Source organism: Taurulus bubalis, assembly GCF_910589615.1.
Source record: "Taurulus bubalis genome assembly, chromosome: 1".
Lineage (NCBI taxonomy): Eukaryota > Metazoa > Chordata > Actinopteri > Perciformes > Cottidae > Taurulus > Taurulus bubalis.
Window position 1 is genome coordinate 7,644,674 of NC_136589.1, and position 22,102 is coordinate 7,666,775.

The window sequence follows — 22,102 nt, forward strand, 5'->3', positions numbered from 1 at the left end:
CGGTGCATTCATTTGTAAGGTCAACGGTTTAGAGATGCAGACTCACGGAGGCTGAGAGGGAGCGCTGTGTCTGATGTGAACGGCTTCTCGGATCCTCCTGATGCAGGAGTCTTGTGTCTGGCATGTCAAAATACATCTCTGCCTTGACTGTGAATGTAGGGGGTTCTGAATGTGGAGTTTTTTTCATGTCTGTCCGCTGTTTTTTCACAGGGGATTCACATTTGAGAGTATTTTTGGATGCTCCAAAAGAAATTATTATTACACAGGTTGATGTGTTGGTAAATCCAGCAGAAAAAAAAGGACAACTTAATTTTTCAAACAAATCTACATCATTTAGAGGATATATAATGTGATATTAAGTCTTTAAAGCACATTTCATCATTTTAAACAAAGCTTTGCTCCTCTGTTTTGTCAGATGATTGACACATAAATACATGACTACATGCATTTGGTTACAACAGACTGATCATCACACAGCTATCAACCTGCTTCAACAAGCTGAAGCAGATAAATAACGGGTGCATTTCCAGTTTAGCAACGCACTAGAGGCTGCACTACTATTTGTCTGTCAAGGCGTGCTTCCCATCTGCATAAGCTAATCAAAAGACGTCTCAGTGCGTCACCGGCCATGTGGCCTTCTTTTTTTTAACAGACTGAACAGTTGGATTATAAGATCATGAATTTGGGTTAGCTCCATGGACACCAATCTGAAAATTGGTGTAAGTAACGTTAGGACTTGTTTGTTTTTTCAAATTTGATGGATCCCTCTTTCCAGCAGTCCTGCTGACCAAATTCACACACTAACAAACAATGTATGATTTAAACACTGACTTTTGTTGTTATTGTACAGTGGTGTTATATGTGTGTAATTAAATAAAACCTCTCCAGAATATTTTCACAAGTACATACAACAGACTTCTGTCTAACAGCTTAATTATTAACTTGCGGCATTAACTCACTATATGATTGTGTGTTTACTAAGTAATTAACTAAGTCATTAACTTAGTAATTATGAGAGCCTGACTGATACTGGATTTTAAAGGGTAACTTCAATATACATTTTGTAAAGAGAGAAGAAGAAAAAAAGATGCATTGGCCTCTTTGAAACAGGTCTTTTGTACCACAATCAGCTTTAATGTAGCATCACAGCTTTACAGGGGGAATGTTGTTCCCACTAATTGGCAGCAAAAAACACACTATTACATTAGTATTAGTATTACTAATATTTACTTAATATTAGCATTTTTTTATTCAATGGTAAGTAACATGTATTGGCGAAGACACGGTGTGCAGAAGTTTCAGTTTGTCTTGTATATCTAGCAGGCGTTCATGATGTTTCATAAAAGAAGAGAGTGAAACGTCATAACCATCAATTTGGCTATTTATTAATTGCTAATTCTGCTTGGAAAATGTATTTTGTACTTCAATAAAGCCCTCATATAAACCAATACAAATATATCTGTGATAAGATCAAATAAACCAATTGCATTGGCCATGACAACATATCCATCAAGTTCTAATAATTAAGGGATACAAAATGATCTGACTTCCTATCCTCAATCAATATATTCTTTTCCTCCCAATTTAAATAATTCAATATTTCTTCTTCGAATGGGATCCTAATTACTATTACCTATAAACAGAACTCTCCCTTGCTACAGCAAAGGAAACATCAGGTTTATATGGTAACCTTTTTGACTAACACCAAACCACAAGAAGGTTTCTCTTGAACATACCCTTCTCTTTGTTTCCATGTAGAACTACATCTCTGGCGTCAGCCAATGAACGGTACTCATAGTAGGAGTATGTTTATGCCCCGAATTATGTCTGTCAGACAGACAGGCACACTCAGCTGTCTGCAGTACACCATCCACAGAATCGTTAACGAATCGTATGCCGTAAGTGTTAAATGATAGTGATGATCGAGGTTGAGGGCAGTGTAGAACACACGACTTTATAATCCTATTGAGCCAGGCGGGGTGTGTGCCTGAGAGGCCGTGATCGGGGCACAGTTAACACAGCTCAGTCATTGGCTCGCGCAATACTGGCGGGGCTTTGCGAAGTTGACGGAGGACTGATAGCTGGAGCAAATGGATGTTCACTGAAGTGTCTCCAAGTCGCGCTATTTGATGAGATGTTAAACACGATCGGATACGTGAATCACAGAGAGGACATTCACTGACATGCAAATGAAGGAATAAGTGAAAGTGAAGTAAAATAAGTTGTTTGGTTAGTTCGTGTAGGTTCAGCCAGCTGGGTGTCGTCCAGCTCGCTAAGCTAAACGCGTTGTTCGCTAACACGTCGTTTACTGATCAGAGCCGAGTCAGGATGAGCTCCACACGGGAGATTAAACGTAAGTTTTGATTAACGTAGTTGAACAATTGGCGCTTGTTTTAGCACGTTTGTTTTGATTGTTCGCATTGTTGATGCGTGTTATTACTCTGCAGAGCTGCAGAAAGCGAAGAGCAAAGCGCAGAGCAGCAACAATCTGCTGGAGGAAGCGAACATCTGCAATCAGCTCGGAGAGCTGCTGTCCAGAAGTGGTTCGTAATATTCACAAAATTGAATTTACTGTTGAATGGATAACTTTATTACAATAGAAGGAACATACATACTTTATTCATCCACAGGGGACATTTGTTTGTGGCAGCAGCAATACATAGTAAACATAACAATATTTAGTATGGGAAATACTCAATATATACAATACAATCAAATAGCAGAACATATTAATTTAAGAAAATGTATTAATAAAGAAAATGCACAGTGTATACAGTAAATTAGAAGTATATACAGTGAAAGCGGTGTTAGGCTTATTGATGATTCAATTGATGGTCTTTTATCATGTATAACATAATATATATAATATAATGTATAAGGGCAGAATGATACAATACAGACATACAAGGACACAGATCAGACGTTTTCAAACAGACTTGATAGCAGTGAAATGTCTGAATAATGCTGATTATACCAAGTTAGTCATCATGTGATGAATACAGATGGACTGACCGTTGCTAGTTAAACTGCTCCTTGTGTGAAATAAAGTAGTTTAATTAGTTCAGTTGTCTTATACTAATTTCTGTTGTCTCTGTCACATGTTGTGTGTATGTTACACACTCTTTCTGTCACTATGCACATAACCACATAAAAACAGTAATGTAAAATGCACTCCGACATTACTGTCCTGTTCTTTAATCTACTCATTCATCCACCCTTCTATTTGTTGTGTATATCAGGTGACTATGAGGCTGCCATTAGGGAGCACCAGCAGGAGTTGTCTTTCTCCGAGGTGCTAAACGATGTGATTGGACGAGCTGTGGCCAATCGTAAGATAGGAGAATGCTACGCAGAGATGGGAAACATTGAAGCTGCTTTGAAGGTGAGTAGCCTGGTCTGCTTCATACAGAACGCCTTTTTGTGACCATTAAACCAATTCTTAAAACTTTTATTATCAGTGCCATAGTGATGCAAACGTAGCGGACAACATGCTGGCTCGTATGAAAACGCTCCATGGGCCTTATGAAAGCATTTAAGGGGTCGTATGTATTTGTCTTCTTCAGCACCAGCGATGTCACCTGGATTTAGCTCGCTCCGTCAGAGATCACGCTGAGGAGCAAAGGGCGCTCGCCACTATTGGTCGAACCTACCTCTTCCGTTATGAATCGGACCAATCGAGGAACAGTTTGGAGCAAGCGGAGGATGCCTTCAGGAAGAGCCTGGCCATTGTAGATGACCGTCTTGAAGGTCTGCACTGTTTTTATGTACTCGTTTATATCCTCAGGGGTTTTTATGGAGACTGTTAAAGATCTACTGCCCATAGTTTTTGTAATGTTTTTTTTTTTTACAATATTTATCTTTCTTCCAGGGTCTGTGCCAGAGCGTGAGATTAGAGAGATGAAGGCACGCCTCTTCCTCAACCTTGGTCTGGTCTGTGATCATCTCGGGGAGCACAAACGTTGCAGCGAGTTTATCAGACGAAGTGTCTTTATTGCAGAGTAAGAACCTCCTAAACTATAATAATAATAAAAAGTTTCATTTTTTCATACTCTTCAGTTGCCGTCTACAACTGAGATTTATAATGAGTGTTTGAAGATTACTATAAAGTATGGGTAATTCTGCTTTCTACATTCTTATCCTGTAAAGGAAGTGCAATCTGCTGGAGGATCTCTACCGTGCAAACTTTAACCTGGGCAACATTTACTTCCGTAACGGTCAGCAGTCTAACGCTGTGCGCTGCCTTGAACAGGCCAAAGAGTGCGCAAGGAAGATCAAAGACAAGTTCAGTGAGAGCGAGTGCTTTCACTGTATTGGCAAGGTATAAACCCATTCTTGAGAAAGCAAAAATAGTCAAATTGCATTCAACCAAGTACCCATTTTCTGTTATTGTGGCTGTACATGTTGTAACTAGTGCATCTCCATGACATGTATCCACAGGTGCAACTCTCTCTGGCTGATTTTGTAGCAGCTAGACGATCTCTGAAGAAAGCCGTCTTTCTGGGTTCCCAGCAGCCGCTCGACAGGCGAGCAGTGAAGAAAGCTTTTAAATATGGTAAAAGAACAAGTTTGTTTATTCTCTCAGGCTCGTTGTTTGTTTTTCACAAAGATAACTGAGTTGTGTGCGTGGTTTGCTTAAATTTCATAGCGGACCAGGGTTGTAAACTGGAGGAAGAGTTGGGGGAGGATCAGGGCCAAAAACTTAACTCCCATCAGGCCGTGGGGCTGGCAGAGCAGCTGGGGGACCTTTACTGTAAGGTTGGCTGTTACAGCAAAGCTCTGGTTGCATATCAAGCTCAGGTAAAGAACATTTTAATGTTTTCTTTAGCACCCAATACCACCGCATTTGAACCTCTTTTCGTTCAAGTTTATTCACATAATATGATGAATATTGTTAAGTAGTGTTTTCTATGTGTTGCAGTTGAAGGGCGCTGAAGCGTTGGGAAAGCCTGCAAGAGAGCTGGCTGTCATCCACGTGTCCCTGGCTGCGACCCACACAGACCTGAGGCAGTACAGCGAGGCAGTGGAGCACTACAGACAGGAGCTGTGTTTACGGCAGGGCAGCTCTGCAGAGGTATATGAGCTATATGTGTCTTCGCCCAACGGCTCTTTGTTTTCTGAAATACTATTCTTACTATACACATTCTTTGTCAATTTTTCAGTTGTATGTCTTGGTTGGTACGCATGATATTCAACACAGAAAGAACAACACACATCAAATGGTGCTCACTCCAAGAAAAAAGAGAAAACAAAAGAGGGGAAATAAGGGTAATAATAATGAATAGATTGCATACATAAATAATTCATAATTACAGATGTTTTATATGACATTGTGATATCTGGGTTTCATGACTGAGGTTAATCATGTATAAATCATATATATAATATACAGTATATTGTTTAAGTACATAAAACAATCACAGCTGAAGTTACCTTTATGATTTTGGGAGGTGACCTGCTTAGTTATTGATTAGTCATGTCATTTAAACGGTCCACATAATTTATAATATTCTAACAATAAATCTTCCCGGTAGTTTAATCACTTGTTTGTTTCTCCACCAGGAGTGCAGTACCTGGCTGAACATCGCAACAGCTCAGGAGGAGAGCGGCTGGGCCTTTGAGGAAATAGACGGCAGCTACAGTTCAGCCTTCCACTGCGCTCAGAAGTCTGGCCAGACCAGACTACAGGTGAGCGGAAAAGAGCAGCGGATAGTTGGGAAGATGAATTGGATAAGAGAAGATCAAACTGGATTTAAAAGGCGGATTCATTTTCATGTGTTTTTATCCATAGTTACCCTTCAAAATAGCTGCCAATCCATATGCTATATTAAAAGAGTAATACTTTCTAAAGGTTCTAAAAGCAGATGCTGTGTAAAAACACTGGCTTCTCTCCAACAGAAACGCGCGTTGAGGCTCTGGCTGGCCGTGCAGAGACGATACGGCTCATCAAAGATTGATGACACTGAGGCGAGGCTGCAGGAGCTGTGTGCTGCTGAGGGCTGGAGTCCAGATGGGAGTGATGGGGAGGACAATGAAGAGGAGGAGATGGACAACAGTGAACCTCTGGATGACAGCGATGTCGTTCTCTCAGACTCCGGTAGAACTGACATTCTGCCCCTAGACAAATTATAATGTTTCCCAAAGTTATGATATGGTTCTGTTTGTTTACATGCGTCTCATATTACTTTTCATGTGGCTTCTAGATGATGATTTGGAAGGTTATGACAAGATGGTATCAGGAAGGAGGAAGACGGGAAGGGTGAGTGATTAGATCCGTTGTAATTTCCCCCAGCAATCGCCTCATCTTTGTATTCTATGTCCTCCCTCTTCAGTGTTTCACCCTCTGCTCTTTCTGAATCCTTGTTCACTACTTTAGTGGAACAAGAGGAACGAGAAGGGCGAGACGACTCTGCACAGAGCTTGTATCGACGGAAACCTGAAGCAGGTCCAGTATCTGGTGGAACAGGTGAGGAAAACAAGATTTATCATTTTTGTTTCAAGAAAAAAGAGAGTTTAAAAAAAAAAAAAAAGACAACCTGGATTGTATAATAACCAAATGATGCTCTGCTCGTCTGCCAGGGTCACCCAGTGAACCCAAGAGATTATTGTGGCTGGACTCCTCTTCATGAGGCCTGCAACCACGGCCACTATGGTAACTGATTTCATATTAACTTAATATAACTTTGTTTAAATGTTGTTGTTTTCTGTGTTTGTGTCAAAAAGAGCAACTTTTGCATCCTCTTTCTCTCATGCAGACATTGTACCTGTGCTTCTGGAGCACGGCGCTAACATTAATGATCCTGGCGGACCCTCGTGTGAAGGAGTGACGCCTCTACATGACGCCCTCTCTTGTGGCAATTTCAAAGTCGCAAGACTCTTGGTGGAACGAGGGGCTTCTGTCAGCCAACGCAACTCTAAGGTGTGTGTGTGGCATTTAAGCCTCTGGTTAATTTCAGGAGCCGGTTCTGTAATAGTAATATTTACCAATGATTATTTAACTGTAATATACAAACTGTATAATCACAAGACAGTTGCAAACTACTTAGACCGCCTTTACAGTGAGGAACTGGTTTCTGCAATAATGTAGCAAAATATTATCAGTTACACTGTTGCTGAGTTGATGAATCTTAAAAACACAGAGCAATGTATAAAAAGTCAGAGAGACACTCAAATACAATGTGTTTCATGTAGTTAAAAAGTCCAATACACACACATGTCTTATGTAATTGATGTAATTATTATGACTTAAGTTCATGTATGTGTTTGTTTTTCATAATGAAACCATTAATTCCATCTTCCATCTAATTCCCTCTTAGTTTAAATGTAATTTGCTCCACAGTAAAAATGTCCCCTATTATTTATTTCCAGTCATGGAGGCCTTGACATGATTTCTGAAACCATAATCTAGTTATAAGTTTCACAGCAGCACTATATAACATTCATAACATCATTATTGCAGCAGCTATTTGCAATGCAAAGTTATAGTGGAGCTACGACGTCCTGAGCAGAGACTGAAGTCACTCCTACTGTGTGTTGTAATCCGAGCCGCTCTTTTTTTATTTTGGTAGCCAGGTAGGTCGCACGTGCATGCAGCCCCTGTTTGGGATCCCTCTGGCTAAATAGTTTCCGCCCCTGTGTGTTGCGTTAATACCGCTGTTGGCGTCCCACCAACCAATATTCCGATGGGTCTTACTTAATGTGTGCATCTGTCTCATGCTTCCTCTGTTAGGGTAACACCGCCATGGACACCCTGCGGCAGTGGCAGAGGACGTACAGCAGAGAGTTGGACAAGGACGCCAAGCAGGAGTGCATCGCTACAGAGAGACTGCTCAGGAAGGCACTTGCAGGGGGAGGTGAGGCCTTTACATCATCAGCAGTTTAGCCTCGGTTTGCCCTTTTTTTTTTTTTTTTTTAAACGTCCTTTCAGACACCGTTTCCACCTCCTCCCCCCCACACTTATCTCTGTCTAACACAGTACCCGCTGCTTCGGCCCCAGCCAAGTCTTTTGATGCACTGCAGGACAGCCAGCTGTTTGATGCTGAGATCTCAGAGCCGCTGCTGTCCTCTGACGCGGGCTGCTCCTCCAGCCAAGACAGACCCCGGACCAGCAGGAGCTCAGAGGTGAGGGCAGCACCTGCCAGCCCCAAACGGTGGAAGAGCAACGGCTCAGCACAGCGGCACAAAGCCAGAGGAACAGAGGCTGCTGTCCTGTACGGGGTAACGTCTGCCAAATGGCTCTTTATATGAAGATACAAATACTTAATACTGTGATGTTGTTGTATCTGATTAGGAGCTGTCGGGAGACTTTATACACATTTTAAACTAAAAGTTGCAACAGTGGATTGGGGTGCAGGACGCTGTTTAATCCTGAAGCAAATGTCACCACTGCCAGCTACAGTAACTAGGAGGCTCATTGTCTATTAATGGGCAAGTGTCGATTTTAGCAAAAACTTAAATATTTTTTTCTTTGATAATCTATCCAACATTTTTGTATGCTGTTTATTTTTAATTACATTAAGAATTATGATATGTACTGAAAATAATTATGTGATGTAGTAATAAATCCCTTTAGGCCATCACTCCTGGTTTTCCATCATACGTTCATACTTTGGATGGTGAAACGGGTATTAAATAGCATACTATGTGATGTCAGAAAGGTCTGAAGAAAAGTCTTAACTTACCTTGGTTGCCCCGTCAGAAACCTTTAGATCTACAATTACTGTATGTGATTTGTTTGCATGTCTTCCTTAGAACAACAGCAGCTCCTCAGAAGACAGCGACTCCGACTGCCGGGTGAGTCCTCTCCGTGCCGTCCGCCCTCGACACAGTTTCCCAGCAGCCCCGAGTCAAAAGGAAGTCCCTGCAAACAGGGAAACCAACCCGGTCCCCAACTCCGGTCGAGAAAGTCTCAGGGAGGCTCCCCCGCCATCTGTCTTTGCACGAGAGGAGTACCACAGTGCCATTCGAGGCTTAGGCAGCGCCAAAACTCTTCTCCAGGGTCTGTCACAGCCTCAGTTTTCCAGCACACCAGCTGTTTCATCCACCAACAAATCGGCCCTGGTTCCCGAGGAGGAGTATGTGGCTGATGACTGGCTGGAGGATGATTTGGGGGAAATCCAGCCAAAGAAGAAGAGGAGGCTTGGAGTGGATCAGAGTGGGATGAGAGGGGAGGACACTGCCTTGTCCTCAGCAAGAGGCCAACACAGCCTCCTAAACTCAGACACTTGCAGAAGTAATGACTTGACTTATTTGTCTCGTTTTAATTTTCTCCACATCTCTTTGCTTATTTTGCCGTCATTATGATGCTCTTTTCTTTCGTGTTCTGCAGTTCCTTCGTCCTCCAGCAGGAGTCTCCCTCTGAAAAAGAACAGCTCACTGAAGCCTCACCAGGTCAAAATGACTCAGATGCCGGGGATGGTCAGGTTGGGCAGACGAGAGGTCAACAGGTCACACAGCCCCACAGTTACAGACGATGAGGACATGAGACCTGAAACGCCAGCGTACCCACAAATATTCATGCAGGTTAGAAAGAATCTCTGTATTATACCCTGTGTTCGGATGAGTTAGAGATGGAGTCATTTCTACTGTCTACTTATCACAAGGAGCCATACGTGCAACATAATCTGTCAGGAATCTGTCTTTTATCTTGATTAACTTTAGACAGTGATGAATGAGAGAGATAATCAAGAAGGTAGAGACACTGCCGCAGCTTGGATATCTTCATCTTCACTGTCATCTTCATCTAAACTGACTGTGTATTTTACATCATACCTTTTGCATGACATGAGTCACAGTTTCATCATTTGCAGATCTTGATTTTGATCTGACTTCAAGATTTGTTGGAGCTCCTCTTTTAAAGAAGCCAATCTGCTTTGCTAATGTGTATGTGTTTTTTATTTTTTTATTTGTCCATTTATTTCAGCATCCAGCTCAATGTGTTGCTGCTCCCATGCCGAGATCACTGCCTCCACCGATCAGAATGAGGGTCAGAGTTCAGGAAGATGTTTTCCTCATCCCAGTTCCGCAAAGGTTGGTGTAAATGTAACTTTTGAATGATAAGAATGAACGACACCAGTGAAGTATTTCGTGGGCTTCGACTCTAAGGACCATGCTTGTGTTTTTGCCTGTTGTCATCCATATCCTCACTCCCCTGTGTTCCAGTGAAGCGGACTCCTGCACTGTGGCGTGGCTGTGTGAGCAGGCCGCGCAGCGTTATTACCAGAAATGTGGCCTTCTGCCTCACCTCTCACTGCAGAAGGAAGGTGCTCTGCTCTCCCCGCAGGACCTACTGCTGACTGTCCTCCACACCAATGAAGAGGTAAGGACTGGCTTTAAGAAAAGAATCTTTGTAATATTACTTTTACTTATTTCCATAGAATTATACAGGTGTGTTGTGCTGTTGTAGGTTCTGGCGGAGGTTTGCTCCTGGGATCTTCCTCCTCTGCCTGAGCGCTATAAGAAAGCCTGTCACAGCCTGGCAGTGGGTGAGCAACAAACACAAATGCCCACAAACGCAGACACACACATTTTGAGAACCCACCCTGGAGCTTCTGTCTGTTTCCCTGCAGATGAGAACAAGCGTGTCACCCGGCTGTGTGAGGTGCAGGATGGGAGCTCCTCCGTGTCGGTTTGCGGCCTCAGCTTGGCGGCCTCCTCCCTCAATCCGCTCCTCCGTGCCCTAAAACTGCAGGCCAGCCTCACCGAGCTGCATATTTCCGGCAACCGTCTCCATGACAACCTTCTTCCCGAGCTGGTCGCCACGGCAGTCACCATGCCTCGGCTCCGGCTGTTGGACATTTCTGCTAATGGCATTACAGGGGAAGGGCTGGAGAAGGCGATGCATGCTTTAAAGGGGCAGAGTCATCCTGCGTTTCCGGTAAAGAGCCAGGCTGGAGTTTTTCAGTGTTTGAGGAGAACATTTACATTGTAGTTAGTTTATTTCATTAAATAATCAATATTATAGTAACTTTAAAGCGTTCACTCACGTTCAAATCACAATGTATCTTAGTTGCCCACTCTTTTTACTCTTCGCTATGCAGATAGTTTCTGTTTTAGAGCATTTTTATTTTTAAAAATCCCACGTATTCACAGTGAGATCTGTGAATTATTAAAAGTAATGGAAAAAACATGCTGCGGTGGGATTCAATACTACAAACGAAATGCTACTCTATTATATTTCTTATCTTAGAAGTCGATGCCTCAGTCACATAGAAGGTTTTACATTTTCCTTTTCAGATTCTAACAACGAGGGTGTGTGAGAAAAGGTGTTTTGCTTGCTGCTGTTAACAGATTTTAGCAACCCTTCCTGTGTCAAACCCCACCACAGTGTCGAAACAAACATCATCACACATCTCAAACACTATGCACATTTTACCGTCACTTCTGAGAATGACAGGCCACCAGTTTAACACACATTTAATTTAATAGAGAAATTGCTCTTATGCACAGTGCTTTGTGGTTGTTTCTTCTCTCAGTGCCTGGAGGAGCTCGACCTCAGCATGAACCAGTTGGGTGACGGTGTGTCTGAGACCCTGTCCTGTCTGCTGTCCTGCTGCCCTCTGTTAGCCAAGCTGTCTCTGCAGGCTTGTGGTCTCACCGCTCGCTTCCTACAGCAGCATCGACTGCTGCTCGCCAACGCTCTGACAGGTGACTGTCTTAAAGTTATTTTTCAGACATGCAGCCTATCAATGAAATGTTTAGGAACATGTCCTGAATGGCGCCATGTGTGAATGGAAGCAGAGGAATCAATATTCAGGGAACATTTCAGGGAAAATGTCGGTACAGCTGTTTTGGGAATGAAAGAAGAAGCATTGTAAGGATAAGCCCATAGTCCGACTCCATTGTATATTAATCCGCGACTTTTTGATGGTTTAGCATTTACGCCAATGCTTTCTTGCTCCTCGCCCGTCATGTTCCTGAAAATTACGTACAAATGCATCCGGACTTCTTCTAGTCTTCTTCTATTGAGTTTTATGGGGATTGGTATCCATAAGTGTTGCATTACCACCGTCTGCTGGTCTCTCTCTTGCCGCATCTATTCCGGCATGTGTGAAAAATCGCAAGATGGAAAAGTTCCTGGTTGTAACGCAGGTGTGAATAGTGGAAATCACCAGCGGTGACCAGTAATTTACAGGGAACTATGTGTGAAAGAGGCAGAGTTTTCTTCAGCTCAACTAAAATGCCACTGATGTGTTAGACACTAGGTTAGTTAATGGGATGGATAAAGTTGTGTTTGCTTCAATAGGTTTCAAATGAGTGCTTGTAGTGTGTGTGATAAGCAGAATCAATAAAGCTGCAGAGTGCCCTCTTTTAATCTAATCTTTTTTTGAAGTAGTGTCATGTTTTTTTATTCGCTAGAAATGACAAAAGTCTGATATTATAGTATTATTCATGTACAAGCCAATATGTATCAGAAACCAACATACAATGTCCTTCACTTTGAAATAAAAAATGTTTTAATTTTTTTTACAATGAGTATATAAATAAATAGATTAATTTGATCTTTCAGGAACCGGCCACCTGAAATCAGTGTGCCTATCCCACAATGCACTGGGCTCCACTGGCTTTGAGCTGGTGCTAAAGACTCTGCCTCTTCGCTGTCTCACACACCTGGACCTGTCTGCTGTCTGCAGGGGCCCAGCAGATTACCCGGCGCTGGAACACCTCACCAAAATCCTGTCACAGGTACATACCCCAAAATCATGTTCTGAACTGTGCACACAAACTATTAAATATACAGATATCATTCATGTGTGGAACACTTGAGAGCTCTAAGTGTAACTCCAGGACATTACAAACAAATAAAAGCATTGGTCTTTGTTCTAGGATGAGTGTTCACTGACCCACCTGAGTCTGGCAGCAAACGGGTTGACAGACAGCAGTGTAGCCACTTTGGCCAGGTGAGTGTATGTGCTGCTGCCTCTGAGTCATTTTTCTGTGAGAATATGCATAATTTTCATCATAATTATATTGTAATCATGTCTTTGAAGTATGCTGCCAAACGTCTCTGAACATGTGTTCAGAATTATGATTGGATTCATTTCATGCCTCGTGCATTAACACAAAGCCATGTCCTCTTTTTCACCGTGAACAATCTTTAATTTAGGATTTCTGTGGTTTGATCTGCCATCCTTTGTTTGCCTCTGGATGCAATCATAAGTTTCTCTGTTAAACTTTTTGGTTCTCCTTTTAGGTGCCTGCCTTCATGTCCGACTCTGGTGAGTCTGAACCTTTCAGGAAATCCAGCTGTTACCTCAGCAACACTTCACAACATCCTGGTCTCACTCCGAGAGGCTTGTCGACCTCTGACCCTTCTAAACCTGCAAGGTACCAAAGTGTATTTGTGTGTATTGGTCATAACCTACAGGATTGGTGCTTACTGTTTCACATCAATACACATCTTGTGTTTCCTTGAGGCCTAAAAATGTGTTGTCTTTCTCATAACACATTTACAAAGCCATTTCTTTTTTTTGGGAAGATTTAAAACCTACTTTGTTTACATCCATTTTTTTGCACCAATTTTTTTGTGCCACATTATTATTATTATTATTATTATTATTATTCCAAAAGTAAATTGGTATAATTGGCCTAAAAGTAAGATGTGCTACCCTGGTACATTGTGGGACTTAACATGGCCACTACATATTTAAACTGGAAGGTTCAAAGGTTGAAAAATACATGTATAATTACATTTTGTGGAAAACTAAAGTAAAACTTTTTTATTGTCTTTTTATATAATGTTTTATGACAACCAGTGTGTAAAGTTCATGGTCAAGATTTTGCATTTTCTTTCATAAAAGAGAATAATAACTAATTAATTAAATTTGAATAGATTGTAATGCCTTCTAAGTAAGTAAGTATGTATGTATGTATGTATATATCTATCTCATACTTGTGATATCATCAAGTATAAAGTCTGCTGCTGCTCCATAAACAATGAATAGGAGACAGAATGTTGGTTTTATTTTTTATTACTAAATTAGTGTAATTCTATTTTTCTCAGTTGTGAAACAGAAAATGTACTCACATACTCAGAACATTGCATTTGGTGCTCAGTATATCATCTCTCCCAATAGATTGTCCATGTAGCAGACACCACAAATGTGAGGTTTAGTACTTTAGTTTGGGGATTTGGGAGAGAGTTCATGTTAACTAGTATTTTTGGACTGTCTGAGACTATAGGAATTATGACTTTAACTGACATTGGTTCAGTTAGTTTACATTTGATCTTATACTTGTGAGGCTGTGTGTAGTATTACAAATATTATTTGAATGCATAGGTGAGCTAATATAAGCTCCTTGTTGCTCGGCCCACAGGTTGTGAGGTGTCTGGCCCCTGGGACAGTGCCGGTCTGGATGGTTTGTCAGAGCTGGTCAAGGATCTCCGTCTTTGCTCTCAGGGACTCAACAAGCTGGACCGGCAGGCCTTGAAGCAGAGCTGGGAAACCAGTCGGTCACGCGGACACTTCATTGACCGACACAGTAAGTGTCTGCTCTCTGCTGCCGCCACCTTGTGATGAAGGGGAAACGGACACGTGTCAGAGGCGACGGCTGATCGTTAATCACTGCCATCTGAAAACATGAACACACAACTTGTACAACAAGGGTGCTATTCCTTTGAGGGTCTGTTTAGTTAGCAGTGATCACTTGAGGCTGCGCACTAAATCTTCGAAAGGAGCAAACTGCTAGTGACATGACGTCCACGGACATTCTGTGTGTTGGTTGTGTAAGTTTCTATTTTGTACTTGTTATTTATGTTTATCTGTGAAAGCCTTAAGTTTGTTTTGTTCGCAGCAGTGCGTTTGTGTCGTGATGCACACACTGGATACTGGATTGTATGATTTGATATATAAAAATAAAAAAAATAAGTGACACATGATGCTTTTGTCGTTCAGTGGGCCAGTTTTCATCACTGTTAAGGGATTATGTCTGGTTCATATAAATCCTGAACAGCAACACATTGAACTCATTTCTTTGACAATACTGAAAACAGATTGAACATAAAACCCGCTGTGCCCTCAAACACAACCCTGCTCAGTGTGTCATCTCATGGCCGATGCAACGTTTCCAGACTGAACCTGTGGGATGGGTGTGGCTAATAAGGTGTGATAGCAAAGTTCTGTCTTCAAGACATTTGGCTGATGGGACTGTTGTTCAAAGGTCACTTAAAAAACAAAGTTTGGTTCACTGTTTGTACATCAGTTCACTTATGCAACATATCTTAGAAGAAGACAACAGATGTATACTGCATGAGCCATGTTAACATGTGTACCGGCCTGTATAACCTATTTCACACCAAATAAAACATATTTCTCCTTTTCACTGCTGTGGTGAGACCAAGGCATTAACAGCACCCAACAACACACTGTCAGAGGAAGGTGAGGCAATGGTTGATGGTTTTTGCTATCTGTTCATCCTCAAAAGCTACACACACAAACTGGATGCCATGAGGTGCAGTTTAAATGGACCTGTCCCCTTTTTGAGTTTGCTGATAAAATCGAGTGCTGAAGACATTGCTATCGTTTTTCAAGTATTGTTCAAGTATAGAAACTGAAGGTTTCTGAGAAGCTTTACCACAAAATAAATGTTAGAATTGTAGAACAAGAACCTTGTTGTGTCAGACTATTCATAGTATTGCTTGCTTACTGAAACATACATACTTGATGAAGTTTCAAAGCTCAGTACTTTTTCAGTAAACCATTTGGATGCATGCAATCATTTACCGGAAGTGATAGTGAATGATCAAAATTGGTGGTATGATATTTTAACAAGGGTTCAGGGTGCAGATACAACAAAGAATACTCTTGAAAATTTGAAATGCAATCATTTATTGATATTGTCTGTGCACAGAAATTGGAATAGATGTTACAGACATTGCAAAGTAGTAAGAAGGAAAGCTGAAAGAGAGTTTTAATCATATACTCTATGCACTAAGTATCAGTCAAACTAATTAAGTGCATCTTAATTATTGTTCATGAATGCAACATCAGATATATTCATTCATTTCAACTGATGACTCCTCTTCCCTTGGATAAAAGAGCAGGTCCAACGACTCCTTTGGCCTAAAGAGAGCACATCAGATACAAAATAATTGTAATGGTTTGAATCACATGTTTTCTGATCTAGGCAGCCAACCAATCAAAAGTTCTCATCATGCAGAATGTATTATTATGACTTTTGGATGTATTAATATAAAAGTGGCTTAATGTAGTTGGTTGAAGTGGAGCTAATCTAATCTACAAGACAAATGTAGTTTGGTAAAGTACAACGTTTTCCTCTGAAATGTGTTGGAGAAGAAGAATAAAGTAGCATAAATAAAAAATAAATGTACAAAGAGTGTATATATTTACTTTCCACCAGTGTGGAGTTTGTGTTGTAAGAAAGTGCATTTATGAGTTGTAGTAATAGCAGAATAATGATTATTGTGAAAGGGCTTTGTGAAGATACACTATTTTAGATGATGTTGTTAGTTGATAATAAAATGGTGGGCTGGTAACTCACTTGCAGGCTCCAGTATTGACACAGATCGTCCTCACATCATCAGTCGTCGTGAGCTCTTCAACTAATTCTGTGAGGTGCATCGTCACAAATTTGGTGCACAGACGTTTTAGGAGGCCAATTTCTTTGCAGATGGACTTCAGCTTCGATGTCAGGTTCTGTGAGAGAAGAAGATCGTCTCCATTGCTCAGAACACAATGCAGCAACTATCCGGCTCCCTGAGCCGTCAGACCGTTAGACTGTACTTTACCTCGGCAGTGGCATTGGGTCCGATGACTTTCTTCACCTTTTTTAAAGTCCACTTGCATGCCCAGCACAGACCTGGAAGCTGCAGATGAAAGTGACACAACAAACTTTAAATAGTGAGCAAAAGGGATGCTAACTAGAAATAATAGTCTGTGATGGAAAAGCGTTACATAAGCAGTAAATATAAAAACTAATAAATGGTTTCATTAAGGACGCATCCCCTGATGCATCAGTATTAACAATCCTATCATGGAATGTATAATGATTCAAAAGGACCATTTTCTGACCAACATGTCATTTTAGTTTTGATACTTTAATTACATTTGATTGGTGTCAGTCTCAAGGTCAAATGTACAGTTACACAGTCTACAGAGACATAGCAAATAGGCAAGGAACGCATTGTGGATCATATCAGATTTTGACATATTTGAATAGAATGCAGACTATCAGTGTTTAAAGCAGCCACATTACCTTGCCGGCATTCACAGATATTTCCACTTCCACCTGCTTCTCATCATCAATGTTGACCCTGAAGCTTCTCACTGTCCAAACTGTGAAGAGACAAAACAAACAATGTGAAAGAACAGTTCCCATGATAAACATTATGTTACACTCAGAAATACATCAGCTCACCTGAACATGTCACCAGAATGCACACAAGGAGGACTGAAGAGGTTTCCATTGCTGGCAATGAGCCGTGATCTCTGATTGTGTGTCTGGTGATAACACCTTTTATATACAACAGAGGTGCGGGGCTGCAGAACAACACGCCTGCAAGCCTTCACGGATGGAAATTCAAACCACAACTAGCAGCTCGTCACAAACCGTGGTTTTATTAAAACCACTATCACACAAAACCTTCTTCACACCACTACCCACTCATATAGAGTCCTGTTTCCCTTCACTACGCTCACTCTTTGGCAGGAAGAACTGTTTACGATAAAAAAAAATAAAAACGCATATTTATGAATAAATGTTTCGCTGTTTGAATAATGAAAACTGCTGGGCATTAATGCCTTTCAAAATACATTTTAGGGACAATTGCAAGTGATAATATAATTGTCTTGTGATTTTAGAGACCCCTCGAAATGTTGCTATTGAGGCTTTCAGAGGATCTGAGTTGTCAAAGTGTTTCCCCCAAGACGGGAGAGTGTCAAAATGTGTCCAAATCCTGCGTATTGTTGTAATTTTATTCATGAACATTATGTAATTCTCCACTTTCCAGTGTAAATGCTAAATGTGCATTATTGTCTTGTCAGTTGTGTTGGATGTTAAGATGTGCTTTTATGTGGAGATAAGGCCATCAAGGTGAGGAGAGGCTCATCAGAAGCAGCTCAGCCGCCTTCGAGACGAGATCTAAGACATGCAGAAGATGCTCAGAGTAAAGAAACACCAGTAGCAAAATATTGTCAAGATACTGCCATACATATCTCATAATATAGTATATTGTGATAACAAATATAATTAAAAAGAAATCTTGTCAAAAATAGTTTTTAAAATGTTGAGGTAAGGTATAGTAAGTATGTAATAAAAATGACATAAGTATATCATAGGATAGTATGTCATAAGTACTGTAATAATATCGTTTTTAATACATCAAAAAAAGGTTTGAATAGCATGGCATAAACATTTCATAATATAGTGTGCAAAAGAATGTCACACAAAAATATGCTGCAAAAAAACATTTCATAAAAAAATGTATGGGCCATAAAAATGTCATTAAATGATTCGTAGTATAGTATGACATAAAAGACTCAACACAAATAACTTACAAATGTCACAGTATTCACTGTTGTCCTGGAAAATGTCATACTATAGTATCTAAAAAATGTGATAATGGTATGCCATAAAAGGTCATAAATAAAGTTATAGCTATGCAAGTGTAATAAAACAAATTCTGCCATAAAAATTGACATTTTTTAACTTTTAGGATACGTGCCAAAAATATCATAAAATGTCAACGTATATAGTATGTCATAAAGAAAATTCAGAAAAATATCATAATACAGCATTCCATAAGAAAAACAATAGTATTTCATAGTATAGTTGTTACAAAAATTGTCACATTTTAATATATCAGAAAGTTATAATAGCATGCTTACATAAACATTATAGTTTTTGTGGGTCTTTCAATCAATATGTCTTAATTAAATCTTCAAAAGGAGCAAACTGCTAGTGACATGACGTCCACGGACATTCTGTGTGTTGGTTGTGTAAGTTTCTATTTTGTACTTGTTATTTATGTTTATCTGTGAAAGCCTTAAGTTTGTTTTGTTCGCAGCAGTGCGTTTGTGTCGTGATGCACACACTGGATACTGGATTGTATGATTTGATATATAAAAAATAAAAAAAATAAGTGACACATGATGCTTTTGTCATTCAGTGGGCCATTTTTCATCACTGTTAAGGGATTATGTCTGGTTCATATAAATCCTGAACAGCAACACATTGAACTCATTTCTTTGACAATACTGAAAACAGATTGAACATAAAACCCGCTGTGCCCTCAAACACAACCCTGCTCAGTGTGTCATCTCATGGCCGATGCAACGTTTCCAGACTGAACCTGTGGGATGGGTGTGGCTAATAAGGTGTGATAGCAAAGTTCTGTCTTCAAGACATTTGGCTGATGGGACTGTTGTTCAAAGGTCACTTAAAAAACAAAGTTTGGTTCACTGTTTGTACATCAGTTCACTTATGCAACATATCTTAGAAGACAACAGATGTATACTGCATGAGCCATGTTAACATGTGTACCGGCCTGTATAACCTATTTCACACCAAATAAAACATATTTCTCCTTTTCACTGCTGTGGTGAGACCAAGGCATTAACAGCACCCAACAACACACTCTCAGAGGAAGGTGAGGCAATGGTTGATGTTTTTGCTATCTGTTCATCCTCAAAAGCTACACACACAAACTGGATGCCATGAGGTGCAGTTTAAATGGACCTGTCCCCTTTTTGAGTTTGCTGATAAAATCGAGTGCTGAAGACATTGCTATCGTTTTTCAAGTATTGTTCAAGTATAGAAACTGAAGGTTTCTGAGAAGCTTTACCACAAAATAAATGTTAGAATTGTAGAACAAGAACCTTGTTGTGTCAGACTATTCATATTATTGCTTGCTTACTGAGACATACATACTTGATGAAGTTTCAAAGCCCAGTACTTTTTCAGTAAACCATTTGGATGCATGCAATCATTTACCGGAAGTGACAGTGAATGATCAAAATTGGTGGTATGATATTTTAACAAGGGTTCAGGGTGCAGATACAACAAAGAATACTCTTGAAAATTTGAAATGCAATCATTTATTGATATCGTCTGTGCACAGAAATTGGAATAGATGTTACAGACATTGCAAAGTAGTAAGAAGGAAAGCTGAAAGAGAGTTTTAATCATATACTCTATGCACTAAGTATCAGTCAAACTAATTAAGTGCATCTTAATTATTGTTCATGAATACAACATCAGATATATTCATTCATTTCAACTGATGACTCCTCTTCCCTTGGATAAAAGAGCAGGTCCAACGACTCCTTTGGCCTAAAGAGAGCACATCAGATACAAAATAATAGTAATGGTTTGAATCACATGTTTTCTGATCTAGGCAGCCAACCAATCAAAAGTTCTCATCATGCAGAATGTATTATTATGACTTTTGGATGTATTAATATAAAAGTGGCTTAATGTAGTTGGTCGAAGTGGAGCTAATCTAATCTACAAGACAAATGTAGTTTGGTAAAGTACAACGTTTTCCTCTGAAATGTGTTGGAGAAGAAGAATAAAGTAGCATAAATAAAAAATAAATGTACAAAGAGTGTATATATTTACTTTCCACCAGTGTGGAGTTTGTGTTGTAAGAAAGTGCATTTATGAGTTGTAGTAATAGCAGAATAATGATTATTGTGAAAGGGCTTTGTGAAGATACACTATTTTAGATGATGTTGTTAGTTGATAATAAAATGGTGGGCTGGTAACTCACTTGCAGGCTCCAGTATTGACACAGATCGTCCTCACATCATCAGTCGTCGTGAGCTCTTCAACTAATTCTGTGAGGTGCATCATCACAAATTTGGTGCACAGACGTTTTAGGAGGCCAATTTCTTTGCAGATGGACTTCAGCTTCGATGTCAGGTTCTGTGAGAGAAGAAGATCGTCTCCATTGCTCAGAACACAATGCAGCAACTATCCGGCTCCCTGAGCCGTCAGACCGTTAGACTGTACTTTACCTCGGCAGTGGCATTGGGTCCGATGACTTTCTTCACCTTTTTTAAAGTCCACTTGCATGCCCAGCACAGACCTGGAAGCTGCAGATGAAAGTGACACAAACTTTAAATAGTGAGCAAAAGGGATGCTAACTAGAAATAATAGTCTGTGATGGAAAAGCGTTACATAAGCAGTAAATATAAAAACTAATAAATGGTTTCATTAAGGACGCATCCCCTGATGCATCAGTATTAACAATCCTATCATGGAATGTATAATGATTCAAAAGGACCATTTTCTGACCAACATGTCATTTTAGTTTTGATACTTTAATTACATTTGATTGGTGTCAGTCTCAAGGTCAAATGTACAGTTACACAGTCTACAGAGACATAGCAAATAGGCAAGGAACGCATTGTGGATCATATCAGATTTGACACATTTGAATAGAATGCAGACTATCAGTGTTTAAAGCAGCCACATTACCTTGCCGGCATTCACAGATATTTCCACTTCCACCTGCTTCTCATCATCAATGTTGACCCTGAAGCTTCTCACTGTCCAAACTGTGAAGAGACAAAACAAACAATGTGAAAGAACAGTTCCCATGATAAACATTATGTTACACTCAGAAATACATCAGCTCACCTGAACATGTCACCAGAATGCACACAAGGAGGACTGAAGAGGTTTCCATTGCTGGCAATGAGCCGTGATCTCTGATTGTGTGTCTGGTGATAACACCTTTTATATACAACAGAGGTGCGGGGCTGCAGAACAACACGCCTGCAAGCCTTCACGGATGGAAATTCAAACCACAACTAGCAGCTCGTCACAAACCGTGGTTTTATTAAAACCACTATCACACAAAACCTTCTTCACACCACTACCCACTCATATAGAGTCCTGTTTCCATTCAATACGCTCACTCTTTGGCAAGAAGAACTGTTTACGATAAAAAAAAATAAAAACGCATATTTATGAATAAATGTTTCGCTGTTTGAATAATGAAAACTGCTGGGCATTAATGCCTTTCAAAATACATTTTAGGGACAATTGCAAGTGATAATATAATTGTCTTGTGATTTTAGAGACCCCTCGAAATGTTGCTATTGAGGCTTTCAGAGGATCTGAGTTGTCAAAGTGTTTCCCC

At 40.3% G+C, this 22,102-nt stretch overlaps 3 protein-coding genes across 3 annotated transcripts; 1 reads left to right on the forward strand and 2 right to left on the reverse strand.

The window, feature by feature from the left end:
• Window positions 1-2,328: 2,328 nt before the first annotated feature.
• tonsl (tonsoku-like, DNA repair protein) lies at window positions 2,329-14,573 on the forward strand (the record flags this gene model as incomplete). Its single annotated transcript, XM_079224392.1, has 28 exons — window positions 2,329-2,353; window positions 2,448-2,543; window positions 3,240-3,382; window positions 3,564-3,747; window positions 3,869-3,998; window positions 4,147-4,318; window positions 4,438-4,552; window positions 4,646-4,797; window positions 4,919-5,071; window positions 5,560-5,685; window positions 5,896-6,094; window positions 6,201-6,256; window positions 6,374-6,463; window positions 6,577-6,649; window positions 6,753-6,916; window positions 7,727-7,850; window positions 7,925-8,214; window positions 8,749-9,229; window positions 9,326-9,519; window positions 9,920-10,026; window positions 10,159-10,315; window positions 10,403-10,481; window positions 10,566-10,873; window positions 11,472-11,643; window positions 12,506-12,681; window positions 12,823-12,896; window positions 13,190-13,323; window positions 14,314-14,573. 28 exons carry the CDS (start codon window positions 2,329-2,331, stop codon window positions 14,511-14,513), a joined length of 4,374 nt encoding a protein of 1,457 aa, XP_079080518.1. The 3' UTR covers window positions 14,514-14,573.
• A 1,920-nt stretch (window positions 14,574-16,493) lies between these two features.
• LOC306746374 (antimicrobial peptide NK-lysin-like) lies at window positions 16,494-17,422 on the reverse strand (the record flags this gene model as incomplete). The annotated part of the gene is made up of 4 exons (XM_079229284.1): window positions 16,494-16,652; window positions 16,745-16,822; window positions 17,212-17,291; window positions 17,374-17,422. The coding sequence occupies 4 exons, from the start codon at window positions 17,420-17,422 to the stop codon at window positions 16,494-16,496; spliced, it is 366 nt and encodes a 121-aa protein (XP_079085410.1).
• A 3,299-nt stretch (window positions 17,423-20,721) lies between these two features.
• LOC306746395 (antimicrobial peptide NK-lysin-like) lies at window positions 20,722-21,646 on the reverse strand (the record flags this gene model as incomplete). Its single annotated transcript, XM_079229306.1, has 4 exons — window positions 20,722-20,880; window positions 20,973-21,050; window positions 21,436-21,515; window positions 21,598-21,646. The coding sequence occupies 4 exons, from the start codon at window positions 21,644-21,646 to the stop codon at window positions 20,722-20,724; spliced, it is 366 nt and encodes a 121-aa protein (XP_079085432.1).
• Window positions 21,647-22,102: the final 456 nt, after the last annotated feature.